This window comes from Oenanthe melanoleuca, chromosome 2 (genome assembly GCF_029582105.1).
Source record: "Oenanthe melanoleuca isolate GR-GAL-2019-014 chromosome 2, OMel1.0, whole genome shotgun sequence".
NCBI lineage: Eukaryota > Metazoa > Chordata > Aves > Passeriformes > Muscicapidae > Oenanthe > Oenanthe melanoleuca.
In genome coordinates, this window is record NC_079335.1 from 80,427,936 (window position 1) to 80,447,401 (window position 19,466).

The window sequence follows — 19,466 nt, forward strand, 5'->3', positions numbered from 1 at the left end:
TCATTTTTTGTTGCCAACTCCTGTAATCAGAAAATGCCTCCTCAAGATCGCCCTAGTCTGGTTGGAAAACTGCAGATTGCAAAGCACCCTGTTTCATTTTACCTGTCTCCCAAACAGCTGTCATCAATCCAACTTTAGTAAAGGGAAATGTGTATTTTACTCTTCCACTTCCTTCTGTCAAACATCAATTTCATAAATTCCATTCCCATGTCTGACAACACCAGTTAATCCCTATCAAAATTCACAATTTCAGGAGAGTTTTAGAGTATATATGAGATACTGGAAATGGAAAATACCAGAGCTTTCTCATAAGCTGCAGAGTTCAATTTAAATATGCATATACTTAGAGATTTTAAGCACACTTTCCTGCACAATGCAAAAATAACCAGGCTGGGTACTGCTAACATTTGGAGATGCTAGGCCATTACAGAAACTGCTGCCTTCATATTCAACGAAGTATGAAAATTGACTGCATGCTCTCTTTTCTTCCCACAGCTCAACTCTGGGCTCACAGGATGCCGGGAGCCTCACTGCAGCCTTCTGCTCCTGGACAAATTTCACGGGGCACAGATAAATCCAACAACTTCCCCAATCTCAGGACTTTAGTACAAATACTTTGCTTTTTAATTGCATAAAGCCATTCATGAGTAGGGCTGCTGGCAGCAGAGAGTTAGCCTGGCAAGAGGGAGAGCGAGGTCAGCTCAGTCCCCAGCCATTTCTCCACGTTTTGTCACAGATAGTGGCTGCTCCATGTGGACTGGTGGAGAAAATCCAGAGCTGTGTCTATACCAGTCCACCCATGGAGGATCTGGCCCAAGGCTGTCCAAATGACCTTAACTGCGTGTTCCTACACTAGTAAAACTATCTCCTCAAAAGACATAACAAGAGTGTGTTTAGGTCTACCCAAGAGGGTAAACAAAGCCTGCCAGGGAACACTGTTGCTGCTTCTAAGCACCTTGGGGTAAAGACTCTGGAGTTAAAAAAACCCCCACAGCTATTTGAGTCAAAGAGCATTGCAATGCTGGCATGTGAGCAAATGTGCATAGACTACTCGTGCAAAATTCAGGCAGAAAATTGGAAGGAATTTCCCAACAGGGAGGGCAGGGTGGCCCTGGGACAGTCTTCCAGTTAGGGCAGAGGACAAAGCAGCTGAGCTCAGTTCAAACTGATGTTCAGCTTTTTATCTGCTGTGTTAGCGGGGCCTCAGTAACATGTAGGATGTGGTATCTCCAGACACAAAGGAGAAAGCTGGAAGCCCCAGGAGATGTCTCTTTGGGTCAATGCTCTGGACTTTTTCTGTGTGTGGATGAACATGCAGGTATTTGAACAGTTTGAGAAAGGTAGATCTTCTCTCTTGCCACTCCCACCAAAGAAAAAAGGGCTAGAAACTGTTTGCTAGAAACATCATCAATGTATCATCATTAACAATAATGTCCCTGCAGCTTGCTGTCTCCTTCTGAGTGTGTGTGTGTCTTTGTGTGTGTTTGCATGTAGAATATTTCTCTCACACATTTAAATCAGGGGACCTGGTGTAACCTCTATGAAGTAGGTGGAGCAAGGGTGGTGCAAAGCAGTAGAAATAAATCAGAAAGTACCAAACAGCCAGAACTGGAGCTCATCTACTCAGTTCTGACTTCTGCTGTGTGTTGCTACAGTCAGCAGAGGTTTTGGGCACCTGTTTAAGTCTTTAATAGCCAAATGCTGCTGTCATCTTCTGCCAGTTTGTGCTCTTGAATTCCAAAGAAGTTCCTGCTGGTGATTGCAGCTCTAGATACAGCTCAGCATGAACTCCGCAATCAGACCAGTTAATTTTCAGATTGTTCTGCTCAGAAGGTGGATGGTTTTCACACACAGTAAGCATCAGCTTTGTTGTTACAAAAAACTTTTAAAAGGCTACATGATTCCATTGTAAGTGCTTTGGGGAATACCTGTTTTCTGTGCCCTGTTTAATCTGCTTCTATGTGGTACAAACACAGTAATGTGGAAGTGTCAAGAAATGTTTTATTAGGAGAGGTAAACCTTAATTTTATTATGGTTCTGGTTTATTTCGGGGTTCATATATTACACACAGGCACTAAAAAGACCAACCAGCTAAAAATAATGTTTCGCTAAGAGTTTATCTCAGGGCTCTTAGCAATGATTTATCTCCCCTAATATTGATGTAACTGGTCAATTGCCCAGAACTCCCAATTTATTGCATTCTACTGCGTTTTTCATGAATCTCTGGCAAGATGCTTGGCTGTGATTTTACAAAATGTATTAAAAAAGAGAGAGATCTCAGGCAGTTACAGCCCCATCCAGCCGGCATTACTCAGCTAAAACATCTCCAGGAGCACAAGAGATTTCTCTGAATTCCATAGTATGATGTCTTTGCAGTGTAAAGACCCACATGTTTACACTGCTAATTGAATGTATGATATACCTTTTCAGTAATTTGTTTTAAATCACACGACATGTTTTTTTTGAAAAAAGTTTTTATTAAATGGCTGCTTCTCAGCAATTTTCCACGCGTAGGCATCTTAGGTAAGTTTAGTGCCAGAAATACAATGACAGACTAATGGCACAGAAACCTTCTGTGTCTACTCACAAAGCAGCTCTTCTCACAGTATATGCGCATATATACACATACATGTTTCCACCCACATTTCCATGTCTCTCTCCATCTTGGATCTGGAGGAATCATCTCCCTCTTCAGAGGGAACACGGCCTGGGCTCTGCTCGGGCTGCGCGCCGAGGCAGCCAGCGGGGGAACGCGTCAGGTTGGGCAGAGCGCGGGCAGAGCGCTCAGCGGCCCGGCCAAACCCTCGGGCCAGACCTGAGCAACACAAACATGGGGCGCGGGACAAAGTCCCGGAATCATTTTAACACGGATACAGCCCCGCGCCGTGAAGGGCGGCAGCGGCACGCTACACCTCCCGGGGGAGCGCCGACACCGCCGGCCTGCTCCGGCCTCTCCCCTCCCGCGCTCCCGCCCCGGAGCCTGCGCGGCCCCCGGGACTCGCGGCCGCCGCGGGACTACAGCTCCCAGCGGCCCCCGCGCGCCGCCCGGGCCGGCTGGGAGTCACGCTGTGTTTATGGGCGAGGCCCCGCCCCGCCGCGCGAGCGGTGGCGTCACCCTCGCGAGCCTCCCTCGCTCCCCGTGGGCTGGTTAATATTCATGAGCCGCGCGCGCGCGGGGAGCGGCGGACGGCGGCGGGATCGCTCGCTCCTTGCCCGCCTGCCTCCCTCCCTCGCTAATGGCGCTGGCGACAGCCGGGCAGCGGGACTGAGCCGGGCACCGGCGGAATGCTTGCCGCGGCTGCTACGTAATCCCCCCCACCCCCGGGACGCGGCGCCGCGCTCCGCTCGGCCCCCCCGCGCCGCGCCGAGCGGCGCTCCCAGCAGGGCGGCGGCGGTGGCGGCATCCCCGGCCCCGCGGGCGATGGAGCCCGCGCAGCAGCGAGCGGCAGAAGCCCCGGCGGCGGGAAGCGGGCGGGGGGAGCCGGAGAGCGGCTCCCCGGGCAGGAGGAGTCAGGCGGAGAGCGGCGCGGAGCCGTCGGGCGGCGGCGGGCAGCTGGACGGCAAAGCAGCCGGCGGCCCGCGGCGGAGGCGAGGGGGAGCCGGCGGCTTCGCTCCTCCCGCGGCGCTGGCGGCCAGCGGGACTCCGGCGGCCCCCGGCGGGGCCGGCAGCGCTAACTCTCTGCTCCTGCGGCGGGGGAGGTTGAAGAGGAACCTCTCCGCCGCCTCCACCTCTGCCGGCGGCGCCCCGGCCCCCTCGCTGGGCACCCGCAGCTTGGACAGGAAGGCGCTGCTGCTGCTGAAGCCGCCCCGGCAGCTGCAGCCCCTGCAGCCCCCGGAGCGAGACTGGGTGCGGCGGGACCTGCAGCGGGGCTGCGTCCACGTCTACGAGCGGCACATGAACTGCTACCTGCGCCCGGTGCTCTGCACCCTGGAGACCACGGCCGCCGAGGTGGCCGCCCGGCTGCAGCAGCTCGGCCACCGGGGCGGCAGCAGCGTGGTGCGAGTGCTGGGCAAGGCGGGCGCGCCGCCGCCGCAGCCCCCGCCCGAGCCGCCGGCGGGCCCCGCCGAGGCGCCGCCCGAGCCCGCGGCCGAGGGGCTGCGGCCGCAGCCGGACGAGAAGCCCAGGAGCCGGCGGGGGACACGGAGCGGACTGTCCGGAGGAGGCTGCGGGGAAGCGGCGCGGCCCGACCGCCTGCCGCTGTGCAGCGGCGCCGAGGAGAGCGACTTGGCCGGCGGCCGGCCGAGCCCGGCGCCCTCCGACTTGAGCCCCGGGGCGCCGCCGGCCGAACTGTATCTTGCGGGGCCGCCGCTCTCCTGCCCCTCCCTGCTGGGGGAGCTGGGGCCGACCGGCTCCGACACTGAGAGCTTCAGCCCCAGCGCCGAGAGCGTCTCCGACCGGCTGGACCCCTACAGCAGCGGCGGCGGCGGTGGCTCGTCCTCTTCGGACGAGCTGGAGGTGGATCCGGCGCCCCCCGACGGGGTGGAAGAAGCAGGTGCTGGGCCGGGCCGGGGCCCCCCCTGCCCGGGGGAGCTGCCCCCGGGGCGGGCAGTGGGGGTGCCGGCGGGCGCGGCCGGCGGGCGGGAGCAGCCGGCGGGGCCGCCCGCCCTGTATGTACAGCTGCACGGGGAGACCAGCCGGCGGCTGGAGGCCCACGAGAAGCCGCTGCAGATCCAGAACGACTACCTCTCCCAGCTGGGCTTCCGGGACCTGTGGCGGGTGCAGGAGGAGGGCATGGACTCGGAGACCGGCTGCCTCATCCGCTTCTACGCCGGTGAGCGGGGCCGGGGGGCGGCCGTGGGGAAGGGGCGGGAGCCGCGCCCACCGCTCCGGCTCTTGGCGCGCCGGGGTGAGCGGAGGGCGTGCGGGCGGCTGGGCGCTGCTCCTCCGCCGGGCTGTCCCCTGTCGCGGGGAAGGTGGCCCGGGGCTGTCCCGTCACGGAGAAGGCGGCCCGCGGGTGTCTCCGCGCCGCGCCGGGGAGGGGCCGTGCCGGGAGGTCCCCGGCGGCGGCGGGAAGCGCTGCCCCGCGCCGGCTGCCGGTGAAGCCGCGGTGTCAGCGGCGCTCGGGCTGCTCCAGCGCTGTCCGCGGGGCAGCCTCCCCTTCCTTCACCGCCTCGGTAATGGAGGTCGCGCTTGTGTTGTTTTCCCGTTCCCAGCAGCGGCACTGGGCGTTCGAGGTTAAATCAGCCTTAATCTACTACTGCTTTCCCTAGTGACGAGGCATTGCATCGGTGCCGCTGTCGGGCACGGGAGGACGAAGGCTGTTTGTTCCAAACGTTTGCGGGATGCCGGCAGGTTTAGTGGAGCTGCGAGCCCGCCCCATCGCGGAGCTGAGGGCACGGCCAGCTCTCTCCCGAGGGGGAAGCCCCCGAAGGAGTTCTTGCTCCTGAAATGGGTTACAACAGTACAGGGAGCGCGGATGCATGAGCTGAGAGCGGTGCATTCCTGCAAACGAAACTCTGCGCTTGGCTTTCCGCGGTGTTGGCATCGGTTTTACCCTTTAGAGTAGTGGGACTTCACTGAGAGACTGAGGGCAGTACGCGAGAGAAGCAGGGAAGCACAAGTCATGGTCTTTGGAAGCGGGGTGGTCAAAACCTTTATAATGAAAAGGGAGAAGCTTTGTAACGCAGCTTTGCTGTTCCACCGTACAGTACAGAATTTGGAGTGTTGGGTGGAAAAGTTCGTCCCACGTTGTAATTATGCAACTTTCTGCAGTTTTAGGGAGGTTTAAAAATACCTTGTGTGTCAGTTGAGTTGGTTTGTGTAAAAGACTTACTGTGATCCCGGAACTTCTTGGCTTTTAACTATCCTGTACATCTCTTCAAAAAGAAGACATTGTTTAATGTCCAAGTATGCATTCAAATACCTTGTAAATTTTCCTGTGAAACAGGTAAATGTGATATCCCGAGATGAGGTCATGCTAGCAAAGTAGCACATGCCATCCATCCCCTTGCTGGGTTGGCTGAGCAGAATGGTCCTTCAATGAACCGTGAGAATTCAGTGCTTTAGCTCTGAAAAATACAGAGATTCCTTTCTCGAATGAATTCCGCTGAATGTCAAATGGAGTCGGTAATGGTGGGGTGGGAAGGAGAACAGTACGCTGGATAAGTGCCCTTCTTTATTCAGAAGAGAATGTGGGAGTGGTGGCAAGCGGTCAATTCAGCTTTTCTTCAGATTCTTCTGATTGTACAGTGACCCTGGCATAACGAGTGCAAAAGTAGTATTTGTAAAGGAATTGACAGAAATAGGTTAGATGCATTTGAGTTAGAAAGTAGTTTAAAATACTTTTTTTTTCCAGATAATAATTGTGGTCTTTTGTGTTTCTGTGCCTGCTCTTGAGGATGGAAGTCAGCAGGTGATGCTGGGAGGGATGGTGCTTTCTTTATTTCCAGTCCCACCCCAGCACTAAATGGGGATGCATACACGTGTTTTAAATTGGGACAGCTGTGTGCCTCCTTTTCTAACAGGATGCGTTCTAAAGAAAACATAATCAGGAAACAGTGAAGTCTTACACACAGTTAAGCCTGTTTGCATATAGTTTTAATGCATTAAATGATTAATTATACATGCTAAATGAGGATGTTCCAACTCTGTTTTATTTCAGTGTCTCAACTTGACTGCTAATGTAGCTCGTACATTTTAGACTTCCTTGTACAAAACTACTGAATAGAAGAAAGGGTATTTTTGTGAGCATATATAGGATTAAATTAATGCAAATTTCTTACGCAAGTTCATATGCTAACAAGTATGCCTCTGTACTTCAAAAGTGCAGCGTTTTTTGAAATCCTTATCTCTTTGAGAGGATCTGTGATCAACATCTAAAACACCTGTGATCAGGTGCTTGTAACAGAAAGGTTGCAGCATCTAAGGTACCAGACCAGCCAAAAACAGTTAAGAAAATATTACTGACATGTAATCATACTGATTTTATGTAACCGTCTTGGCAAGATATCTCTGCTTCCTTATTTTATACACACACAACCCGAAGATGAAAGGGAGGGAAGGAGAGACACTTAAAAAGAATACACACCAAATTACACTGGAAAGGGGAGCAATTTTTTTGGTCTCAAAGTTAAGTGTTTTGCTCAGGAGAAATACCTTTTTAATAATTGATCCTCCAGGATTATACCCTAAGGAAAGCTTTAAAACAGTGATTTCCTGTTTGCCTAGGACTTCGTTGATTTAAGTGGCCTGGCTTGTCCCAATGGATAGAGAACCACTAGCATCTCTATCCCTGTAATTTCCTGCAAGCTGTCTCAGTAGGATTTGGTGATACTGGTCTTGTACTGATGTGAAATGGCAGAAACCTAGGCTGGATTTATTGCATTGCTTCTAAAAGGAATTCTTTCACCTAATCCCCCTGGAGTGGGGAGAAAAGAGAGCAAAGTGATGACTTTGGGGTTTTTCTTCTTTCTGAGGAGAGACAGTTTTAAGACTGGAAGATGACTGTACTGAAACTTACCATTACAAATTCCACATAAGACAATGTAGCAAATAGTTTTAGTGATTGCTGTAGGCTGGTAATTTCTCTTGTTTTGGAATCTGGAAAACACAGATTAAAAAAAATACTTGCTAGGAGAGCTGTAGGGAATCAGATTTTTCTGCTGTGACAAAGGAGTTTTCTTAATAAATAGCAGTCCACAAATGTTCTCTAAATGAAATATCTGGTCTTTAAAAAACCTTCAAAACCAAAATGGGACACTAAGAAGGTAAAAGTGCTTCCTGTACATTGCCATGGTTTGTTTCAGAATGTGGTTAGTACATGTTTATTCTGGTGTCTCCTCATTTTCTTCTTTAAGAGTGTGAGTGTGGTTGATTCCGTCAGTGTCTTGACTCTTTAAGCATTAAACAGAAACACAGCTGCTAAAACAAAATCCTTTACAGCTTTAAGGGGCTGATCCTACGTCCTGTAACATCAATATTGAGCAAAACTGGGCATTAGTGGTTGGTCAGGCATGTCAGTTTTTCTCTCTGTTGAAATCTATCTTAAGAAAAGATAATGTCCTCAAAGTTTGAAATACTTAATCTCTATTTAAAAGGACATGGTTAAATAGCTTTCTGCTGAGATACTGTGTGACTGAGTTATGGAACTGTGTAAGAATCCATAGTACAATTACAGTCATGATATTGTCGCTGGGAGACCGATTAGGTCAGACTTCCTAAACTATTCCTAAAACCTCAAGAGTGGCTGTGATCCAGAAGACTTTTTAGAAACAAGTTATAGTGTTCCTTATTGATTTGTAAAAATAACTGTTGTCCCAGTGGCCTTGACGTCCTGAGATAATTTGCACGTAGAAGGAAAAGCAGACTAATACAACAGTCTCATTAAAAGCTGAAAACTGCTTATTTGTTTTAGATCAAAAAAAAGCATGGAATTATATGCAGTGCTGTGTTCTGGAGCTTCTGCATGGCTAGGTGTGTGAGTAATATGATCCTGGTCTTGAAGACTGGTTCAGTACAATTGATGTTTGAGGCTTTTTTGTTTTAGTGCTGAAAGGTGATGTTATTTCTGATTCTGGTGCTTGGCCACCATTAAATTCTCTGCCCCCTGATGTGACATAGGGCTTCTGCACCTGCCAGTGTCATCAAATATATCACTTTTTCGGTAGGTGAGTGCCTGTAGGCACAGTACTAAGAAATGCCAGATGTAATTAAGGGTGTTAATTTTGCATCTGGCTGTCAGATGGTATTTGGGAAGAGATCCTTTTGGCTCATGTGGCCTTTTAGAAAGCTGTAAAGAAAAATGAATGTAGCTTGGTCTTGACGTACGTTACAAGGGATGTTTTTCTGTCCAGTAAAGAAAGCGGGGGAAGATCTTGTATCAGGATCAGTTGCAGTGCTCTGAGCAATTGTGTTTGCGTGCCTTCTTTAAAAAAAAATAAACCTTGCAGTTGGGGTTGTACTAAGACTTCCAGCTAGATGGATGGAAACATGGTTTTAGATGCTTAGTTTGGAAGGTGCCAGAGGCCTGGCAATGCAGAGCTTTGTGGAATGTATTGAATTGATGGCTGCTTGTTGTACTACTTGGTGAATAACACAGTTCAGCTATTTAATACATTGATAAACTCGATTTAAGGTGACTGAGTGCCGTTACGGGGGGAAGCATGCTAGAGACACTCTTTTTATTACTGAGTGTGGGAGAACAGCTGTGCACTAAAGAGCTGCTTTTGGAGCACTTGACATAGTTCTGACATCTCATGTCTTTAACATGAAAGGAATTAGTTCACATTAATGTGAATGGATGTCTTCCTGCAGGTGTGATTGGACAGGAGAGGTCTTCATGAAACTTGTCTGATACCGAAAGGAAAAACAACCTCTGCTCAGGGCTGCTATGATCCTGATTTTTTTTTTTCTTCCTAACGTGACTCAGATGAACATTCTTTTACCTCATCATTTACCTAATCATTTATGTGTTGGCATCTCCTGCAGAGATTTTTTTTTTCCTCTTTGGGAAGCACTCACATTTCAGCTACATAACAGTTTTAATCTGGGCTTGGTCCATGTCATTCCCAAGGTAATGACATTTCTAGTCCTGTTCTGCAGGAAAGTTTAAAATGGTTGCATTGCCTTTGGCTGGCTCCACCTGTTCACGTGCATAGCCATTTGCTTATCTCCTGTTGGAATGGGGTCTTTCTGAGGTAGGCAGCTTTCAGGGGGGCTCTGGGGCTCCTGCACAGGAGGAGCCCTGCAGATAATGCTGGAATGCTGGGGCAGCTGAGCTTTGGTATGTGACAGCTGTTAAGTACAATGGTCTTTGCAACTTTTAAATTCTGTTGTACTCCTGGCTGGTATCCATAACTTAAGTACGTGTTAAGTACCAACACGGGAGATTTTAGTGTGATGTACATAGCAGTTACTATATATACTGAATGTGTAGTACCTAATTTGGTACATCCAGGAGCTGAATTTCTTCACTGCTTCACAGCACAGAACATGCCATTCTTTTTACTTTCTTTTCTCTTAATGTGTTTTAATACTGTCCCTTTGCAATTTTTACGAATTATTTCCCTCCCTCCTTTTTTATTTAAATTGTACAAACATTCTCTTGATGATGGAATTGCTGATATACCTAAGAGCCCTTCTCTAATGAAAGCATTCATCTGTTCTATTAGGACACTGGCAGACTGGTATGCATCTAAAGCACTGTATGATTCTTGGGAAGGTGCTACTTAATAGTACCAAAAAAAAGGGATTAATTCAATCCAGTGTTAGCAACTGGTGTGTGCTTAACTATCAAAACCTGCTTTTATGGTTAAAAAAACCTCTTTAATAAACAATATAAAGAGATATTTGTTATTTAAGTGGTCCTGTAAGAAAGAGCCATGTATAAGAGAACCTGCTGGAGCAAGTCAATTTAAAAATATATATGCATACAGAATTCCATAGAATAAAAGTTTAGAGATGGAAATCCTGAGACTGCTAGTTCTTATACTCAGCTTTCTCATTTGGACGGAACCTGTGCCTCACATGCTTACATTCATTTCTCTCTGTGTTTAAGGGTGATAATTTTGAATAACTATTTAAGCTATTAGAATATTAAATTAGGGGAAAAAAAGAAAAAGAAACTAAAGACTGACCTTTTATTTGCCTTGGACAGAAGCAAAGATAATTTGATTTAGTCTTCAGTGTTGTTTCACTGCTTGTGGAATGGGGCACAGTGGCATTTTAGTTCAGATCAAAGTGCTCGTATACTTGTTTTCAGCTTCCCTTCAGTCAGTTTCATTGCTCTATTTTAGAACTTTTGCTCAAATGAGGATTGACACTCTGGGAAGTTGTTTATCTGGAGTAGCTCTGTAATAGCTGTATTCTTTAACCAGAAAACTGGATGCTGTAGTTACCTTTGAGAGTATTTTGGTAAAATATTTTGTGTGCGTGTATTCGAGTGGAATAGATTTGGATGCTTCAAGTCACTTGCAGTTTGTGTGGGTAAACTTTAACCAAGTAAAAAAAGTGGGGTAGGATACACCAAAATATCTTCAGGTTTGTAAACTTCACTGTCTTGGCCATTCCAGCTTAGTTTTTACTTCTCCAAGATGTTTAAGAGAAATGCAGTGGACCTTCATAAACACCTAAAAGTTTCAAACTCACGAAAAATGAATGTGTCTTAACTTTTTCTATATGGCTCTAAGACAGGAATTCTGAAACACTATGCCCTTCACAGGGTATTTAAGAAACATCACAGGAGTACAATGGTCTTCATTAAAAAAAAACCAAACAAACCAAATAATGGTATCTTTCTTATGAAAATTATCTAAGAGACTGGAAACCTGTTAAAATTACAACTGCATTGTAGTGTCAGAGTTGAGTATAGATTCGAGGTAGTTAAGATCTATAAATTTTATGGCAGAAAGTTTCTGAAAATTCTAGATTTTTCAGTTTTGTTCTTCATTCCAAAGTGCCATGTTTTATTCTTTGTGTAACTTTTGTCCTTACTTTTCTGGACAGCTGAATTAGCTGTAGTGTTGCCTTTTTTGTGAGAATAATCTATGCATTTTTTACTAGAAAATAACCTGTATTCATTGTAGATTAGTTATTTTTTTCAATTAATCTGGCATTTATCCACCATGGTATCTTAACATAGATAGCATTTTCTAAAAATAACTCGTGGCAAATTTGAATTGAACATTTTCCCACTGATTGCTACTACATACTGAAGTCACCTTAGGTATCTGAGAATTTTAAACTTAAGTACTGTTATTTATGATATATTTTATTTAACTCTTCATTTACTTTGTATCATATGTGTTCTGTATGGTAAACTGTTAATGTTCAGAAAAAACATTGCTTGCTGTTTGGAATGCAGCAGCTGTTGTACCATCACGGAGGGATGTATGTGGGTTTTAAATGAATAACAATACTGTGTTTTGCTGAAGTTCCGTTCAGGATTTCAGGTTGGCGAAATGAATGGTAGAACAGGTTTTCTGCGGTGTCTGTGCTGGCACTGTGGTGTTTTTTTCTTTTTTTTTTTTTTTTTTTAAAGAGGGCACTGCCAGTAATTGCCCCTTGGGGTCTTGTATGTTATTCACCAGGTCACCAGGGCCCTCTGTACTCCCTGCCACTGTCACATAAATATCATTTAGTTATGGAAGGGGATAATCCAAGTTCTCTTTGCCAGTTGCCCCAATCAGGATTCCTTTTGCTTCCCTGGTTATCTAGCTAGCTAGTCCTGACCTTGGGATCTAATGGCTGAGACTTTCTTCTCCCCAGGATGTGGTTAAATATGTGAAAGAATGGGAATGGTGCATAATCTCTTGGGGGTTTTGTACCCCCCTTCCTGCTTCATCCCCCCATTATTTAGGGGGCAAAAATTGTTTTTTGGAGGACATTACATTTAAAAATGACAACTATAAAATCAGGAAGAAAGACCTCCTGGAGTGAAGATTTTTGATTTCACAACGTAGCATACTCTTCTTTGAAGCTTTTTCTCTCAATAGGGAAGTAAAATTTCTCCCAGCTGGCTTTGACTTATTTGGAGGGATGCTGAAAATACTCATTGCTCAACTAACTGTGTGTTCCTCGATTTGACAGCTAAGAATAACTATTTACATATTGATGCAAAATACTGAATTTCAGGGAATTTTTCTCTTCAGTTTTATCTAGTTTAGTTCTTGGTAGAAGGAAAATGAAAATTTTGTAAGTGGGCAAGATTTTTAGAGTTTAATTCAACATGTTTTTGTGGGCCAGAGGTAAAGTTGTTCCTCTGCAGGGCATTATTTGTTCTTGGTCTTGTGCAGTGTCAATGGGAATCTTCAACTTTACTAGGCTCTGGATTGTAATCATAATTCTGAAAACCCCATAATAGCCACTTGAACCAGTTCTTCTCATCTTTGAGCACTCCAAATGCCAGCTTATTTAAATAAAGACAAAACAATGGGCCTTGGTCCAGGGGGTAATGAGGAGCTGGAATGTCTTTGAAGTTCAGGACCCTGGGCTGTAGGTGCAATTTACATAAACCTCATTATGTAATCTGAATGCAATTTCTCTTCCTGTTTGTTTGATTTATGAAGCTTTGTGTCCAAAGAGAAGGAGATAGTAAGACCTGTAATTAAGATAAGTAGCAGGCCACTCCTTTTCTGAATGTGTGCTCTGGGGAGGAGAGAATGTAGATGCCGAATTAAGGGTAGAACAAAACCTGTGATTCAGGCACCTTCAGTTGATGCGAATAATTCTGACTCCTTTCCTTTGTAAAAGCTGCATGCTTCTTTAAACAATAACTATGCCTAGTTCAAACTGTTATTGGCTCTATAAATGGTACAGAAGATCTTGGATGTCCTTATCAGCAACAATTTTGCTTTTATATACACCGTGGAGGAGCTCTATCTAAGCAGCTCTCATCAGTTTGAAAGCTGCCTTGAAAGTTGCAAGTATCTAAGTGGACAGTGAGTTTTCTGATGAGAATTGTGTACAGTGATGTTTTGTTCTCATTCAAGCACCTGCTTTGTCTTACTGCCAGATCCTCTCTAACCTTTTTCTTCCACAGATTGTAAGTAGAAGCACTGCATTTGTGCTTAGAGTCCTACAAGCAGCAAAGCTACCTATGTGTGCAATCTACTTGCTTATTAGATGATTGGTCAGCTGAACCAGTGACTCCTTATCATGAGTTCTTTTATGATTATTGATTCAAATTCATAGAATTGTTGAGGTTGTAAAAGGCCTCCAAGGTCATTGAATCCAACCTTTGATTGGACACCTCCATGCCAGCTTAACACTAAGTGCCATGTCCTGTTGTTTCTTGAACACTTCCAGGGATGGTGACTTCACCACCTTCCTGGGCAGGCTATTCAAATGCCTGACCACCCTTTCAGTGAAGAAATTCTTCCTGATGTCCAACTTGAGTCTCACCTGGTGCAGCTTGAGGCCTTTTCCTCTTGTCACTTGTTGCCTGGAAAAAGAGATCACCCCCCACCTGGCTGCACCCTCCTTTCAGGCAGTTGTAGAGTGATAAGGTCCACCCTGCCACCTTCTTTTCTTCCCGCCCAAACAACCTGAGCTCTCTCAGCTGCTCCTCATCAGACTTGTGCTCCAGACCCTTCCCCAGCTCCATTGCCCTTCTCTGGACTCGCTCCAGCCTCTCCATGGCCTTGTAGTGAGGGGCCAGAGCTGGGCACGGGATTGGAGGTGCAGCCTCAGCAGTGCCCAGTACAGGGGGCAATCCCTGCCCTGCTCCTGCTGGCCACACTATTGCTAATACAGGCCAAGATGCCATTGGCCTTTCTGGCCACTGGGTATGCACTGGCTCACGTTCAGCTGCTGTCAACCAGCACCCACAGGTCCTTTTCCCACCAGCAGCTTTCCAGCCTGTGCCCACAGCCTGTAGCTCTGCATGGGTTGTTGTGACTGAAGTGCAGGACTAAGGAAGTGATGGAGGAAGGTATTTTTCCTTGTTCTGTGTGTTATCTAGTGGGACAGACAGACCTCTAGGGGACATCAGTGAGCAGTCATTTTATTTATGAAACTTATTAGGTTGTCTCAGGCATAATTACTGTGTGTCACTGTTGACTTTCTGCATCTACGTCTGTTTGCTTTCATGCTACGAAGCTTGTCTGTTGAAATAAAGTGGTTAATGACAAAGTGTTAAGAATGAAGTGGTGGAACATCTGGAAGATGGCTAGCATGTCTAATGAACTGAAGTTAACAGTCTAGGAGTTCTTGGTTTCTTCTGGTACCAGTATTTTTTGTGGCCACAAGCACTAAAGCATGATAGTTTGCAGGTTGCAAACAGGATGTGTCTCAAAGAGAAGTTAATCATATATGTGTGGGAGATGCAATTTAACATTTCAGAAATACTGACAGGAGTTTGTTGAAAGCTGTGCAGTATGTAATTATACAAAATTATTCCTGAGTTGAGGACTTCTAATGTACTGTCTTGGTGGAAGCATGGTTCTGTGGATTAGAAGTTGATTATTTAGAAGTAGACCTGAATTTAAATCCTTTCAGAGCAAGCAGTTAACATTTTTGGGTGTCCTTGGGTGTCCTAATAAAAGAAAAGACTGGCTGAAAGTATTTGAAGTGTCCAAGCTCTGGGAAGTTGCTGGGGATGTGTCTTCTTGTTCTGGTTTTGGTTTTTGGGGGGTGTGGATGGGTTTGTTTGAATGGCATGTAAAACATGTCCCTTCTCTATATCATTAAATTAGAACCTATGGTCTGTATATTCCCTGTGAATAAACATATTTATGTGATACATTTCAAACCATCATATACAGAAAGTGTTCCCCATTTAATGACTTCCAGAACAATGGTATCATCTGTATAAGCATATTCATCCCTGCTAAGATTAGACTGTAGCAATGAGAACTGCTTGGTGTGTCTCTTTAATCTTTTTAATCAAATGACAACTATGATTCCTGCTTATACGAGAAGAGTACATTAAATTATTTTACTTATTATGCCTTACAGGTTACATATTGAATGTGTCTCTTGTAAGAAAAATGCTTTAGAATGCTTCCTTTCTTTTATCTTTGTGATAAAAGATCCTAGTTTATTTTGCAACTTGCAGCTTCTTGTAATTGAAACCTAGAATGAAAATATAATGATCAGTGTCACTAGATAGTGTAGTACAGAGATTAAGACAGCTTGTAGCCTGCAGTGGACTAGGCCATACTCTTCTGTGAGTGTCTGAGAAAATGTTTCTCTGGATAAAACAGTCTGCTAGAGCCCGAGGTATATTTGATGTTTAATTTGCAACACAGGATGGGATGTGATCCTTTGTACAGTGCTCCACTGGAGTGTGAGCAGTTTCAGCACCTCTTGCTGCTTCATTTCTGTATTAATAGGAGATGTATTTTGAGTTCCTGGCAAATAACTGATACTACTTACTTACACTGTGGAAATGGGGAATGCAGATTTATCACCTTATTTGTGTACAGCACTGTCTTGAGAGTGTCAGCAGATTGCAAAGCAGAGATCAACTGTAGATCCTTTCAGCCCAGAACAAGCAGATACTTCTCACTCCTTTTGCCTTATTTTTTTCCTTCTTTTTTCCTACTTGTCTTTTTTTTTTTGTAGTGCTTTTATTTTTATTCTTTTTCCGTTTTTCCGTTTAGTCTTTTTTTCCCTCCTCCTGTCTTTTTTTTTCTTTTTCCTTCCCCCCCACCTCCTTTTTCTTTTACTGGAATTTTTGGACATTCTTGGCTGCATTTACTAACTCAGCCATTTTGTACATTTTGAGTCTTCTTATTGAAGACTTTGAATGGTTTCTTTTCAATATGCATGTATCAGCAGGCCTCTTTGTGTGTTCCTCATTCTTCCATGCCTGTATCTGTAAAGCTGTATATCAAACAGTACCAGTGCATTACTTGTGGAGAAGGAACATTTGTTCTAGTATGGCTAACACAGGGCTGCAAAAATAAGTAAGTAAAATTCACTCTAGAGAGTCACAGCACATGGCTGTAACAAATTCAACAAATTGCTGACTGTATATGTCAGCAAACTAATGTAGGATCAGGCAACAGTGTAGCCAAGAGTTAAAAAGAACAGAGCCTTAAAGCAGTTTAAGGTGTACTGTACCTTTATATTACAGGAATAAGCATTTGAAAAGTTTTTAGGGTTTTTTGTTAAATAAAAAATCCTGTATCATGTATGTTCTTCATCCAGCAGAGTATCTCTAGCAAATCTAGGGTTTTAAAAGGCAAGGGTTGTGGCTTGGCTTGTCTGTTAGAAGAATTTGTAAACTGATTATGAAGTAAAGGAACAAAAGGCTGATTTTGCATAGTAAGAATTATGGCTGATAGTGGAAGAGTTCATGCTGTTATAGCCTTTGAACCTAGAATTGGATGTACTGATTCTTTAGCATTAGACTGACTTTTAACTTTAGAGTGTCAGTGGTATTACATGCAGCACATCCTTAAAGCCTCTGCTTTTTAGGAATGTGTACAGCAGACATGGAGGAGATTCAGCATTTGGCACTGCTCTCATGTTTGCTGTCACCAGCTAAGCTAGGCATGATCGACTAGACGAGTTAAATAAAACATGCAGTTAACAATCATTGTCCTTTCTGAATTGTGAAGGAAAGTGCTGCTAGGGAGAATTGTACAGTCTCCTCTTGTAGCCCCAAAAAAGGCAGGGTTCCTGGTAGGCAGGTCCCAGGAAGTCAGTGTTGAGACTTCTGTCCAGAAGAGGATTGCATACCAACCAAATGAAGTTCAGTGGGGCACATGGCAGATTCTGCACCTGGAAGGTGGGAACCCTGCATTCGCACACAACTTGGCGAAAGAGAGGTTGGAGAGAAGCCTCACGGAAAGGGATCTGGGGATCCTGGTCAATGGCAAGTAGAACATGAGTCAGCAGTGTGCATTTGCAGCCCAGAGGGCTTAACAACATCCTGAGGTGCATCAGGCACAGCACCAGCAGCCAGTTGAGGGAGGGGGTTGTCCTGCTCTGCTCTGCACTGTTACTGCCTCACCTTGAATACTGTCTGCAGTCTTGGGCACCACAGTATGAGAAAGATTGGAAAGAGGGCTACTAAGCTGGTGAAGGATCTAGAGGGGAAGCCTTATGAGGAGCTGCTGAGGTCAGCTTGGTTTGTTCAGCCTGAAGAAGAGAAGACCGAGGGGGAGAGCTCATTGCAGCCTACAGCTTCCTCCCAAGGAGGAGTGGAGGGGCAGGCACTGATCTCTCTGGTGACCAATGACAGGCAGGGCAGGGGAATGGCATGAAGCTGTGTCAGGGGAGGTTTAGGCTGGATGTTAGGAAACCACCAGAATGTGGTTGGAGACTGAAACAGGCTCCTTAGGGAAGTGGTCATGGCACATCAGGCCTGCCAGAGTTCAGGAAGTGTTTGGACAATGTTTTCAGACAGATGGTGTGATTCTTGGGGCTGGCATGTGCCAGGTCAGGAATTGGGCTTCAATGATCTTTGTGGGTCCCTTCCAGCTTGGAATATTCTACCATTCTATGTGTCCTTGTCACTGGTGAAAACAAGAACAACTGTAGTTTTTGTACAGGTGAACTCTTCTTGCATCGATGTGTTCTTTATTCTGTGAGATTCTTAACCATGTTGCACTTAGAGTTGGGGAATTGGCTTTCCAGATGTGGTATAGCTAGTTCAAGTTTGTTCTGTTGCTGTGTGCATTGGCAGTCCTTAATTAGAGATGGCATTCAACATGCTCTTCAGTAGGTTCTCTTGTCATTGTGCCTTGGCACTATGGATTTCTGTTGCACTGGCATTTTCTTCGCAGTTTTCACATTCGGGCTTTACTTTAGCTCATCCACTAATTTTCATTTACAACATGTTCTCAGTTGAAAATCCTTTGGACTGTTCTCTGTAGACTTGACTATACTGTTTTGCAGCAAAATACATAGTTGTCTACAGATGGTTGGAGACTAATGTCTAACTTTGATACCTAATGTAGATGTTCATACCAAAATAAATGCTGTGGCCTAAAGTCTTTTATGCCCACTTTTAATTTTTATAAACCCACTAACCTTTTTGTAGAAGAAATGTCTGAATAAAACAACGTCTTCATGTGTAGCAGGAAAATAGTGCAATACCCTTCTATTCCTAATGAAATGTTAGACAAACCTTGTCTTATCTTTCATGTATAAACATCCTGTTCTGTCTTTTTGGATTCTCTTGTGCATTTGCTTCTCTGCACTGGAGTTACAGTTGTCCTTTCAGCAGCCTAAGCTGAGGAGAATACAACCCTATAGGCACACCTGGCTGTTTTGCTTTGGATGAGAATCTTTGGTTCCCTTCTTGGTAGTGAAAAGCGTGGTGGTAGCTGGTTGCAGGTCTCGTGGCCACTACTCTGAGCAAATCACTGTGATTTGATGAGATGTAGGGCTGTCACCTTTCTGGCAAGGCACAAGAGTGAGGTGCTGCTATCTCACCATGTACCAATCTGGGTTCCCAAGTCACAGGCATTTGCAGCTGAACTGTAAAAATGAGTGCACGGTGCTCTGGGTCATTTTGATCTTTCCCTTTGTGTGCTATTCTTGCTCTATCATTTTCTCGTATGTATGTGTGGCTGTTGAGAGATTTGATGAGAAACAAAGTCCTCACTTAGAGGAAGCTGCCCTGATTTTATTTCCTAATGACCTGTAAAGCAAATTTCTGAGTGCATTTGTTCCTTGGTAGTTGCAAAGGGGAGGGTGGTAGCACATGATTGGGGAAAAAAAAGAATTTTTATATCTTGCTGGTTACTGGTAGTTGTTACTCTTAATAACGTGTGTGCTTTGGTTTTTACTGAAGGCACTTGAAGTGAAAGGAGCGATTGAATGCTGACGTATGAGTTCATCCAGTTAGGGGTTTAAGGTACAGAGATAAATACAGTTGTAGCTTGCTCACAAGTGTCACGAGTCTCGTGGTGAGTGAAGAGCAAAGGTAAAAGCCCCATGTGGTAGAGAAGCAGGGCTTGTCTCAGGCACGCTGGTGAGGGCTCTTGCCTGCAGGTAGAGCAGTGCTGTGCCGCCATCGGCACTCTGCTGGATCTGGCAGCAGTGTGCTGGTGACATCACCCTGAGGAGAGGG

The 19,466-nt window shown here is 45.6% G+C and overlaps 1 protein-coding gene across 1 annotated transcript in view; it reads left to right on the plus strand.

Moving 5' to 3' along the window:
- The first annotated feature begins 2,830 nt into the window (after positions 1–2,830).
- Positions 2,831–19,466, plus strand: part of PHLPP1 (PH domain and leucine rich repeat protein phosphatase 1) — a 135,189-nt gene continuing 118,553 nt past the window's right edge. The window contains 3 exon segments of the mRNA XM_056482815.1: positions 2,831–3,110; positions 3,271–3,354; positions 3,357–4,772. Coding sequence (XP_056338790.1) covers positions 2,831–3,110; positions 3,271–3,354; positions 3,357–4,772 — 1,780 coding nt within the window.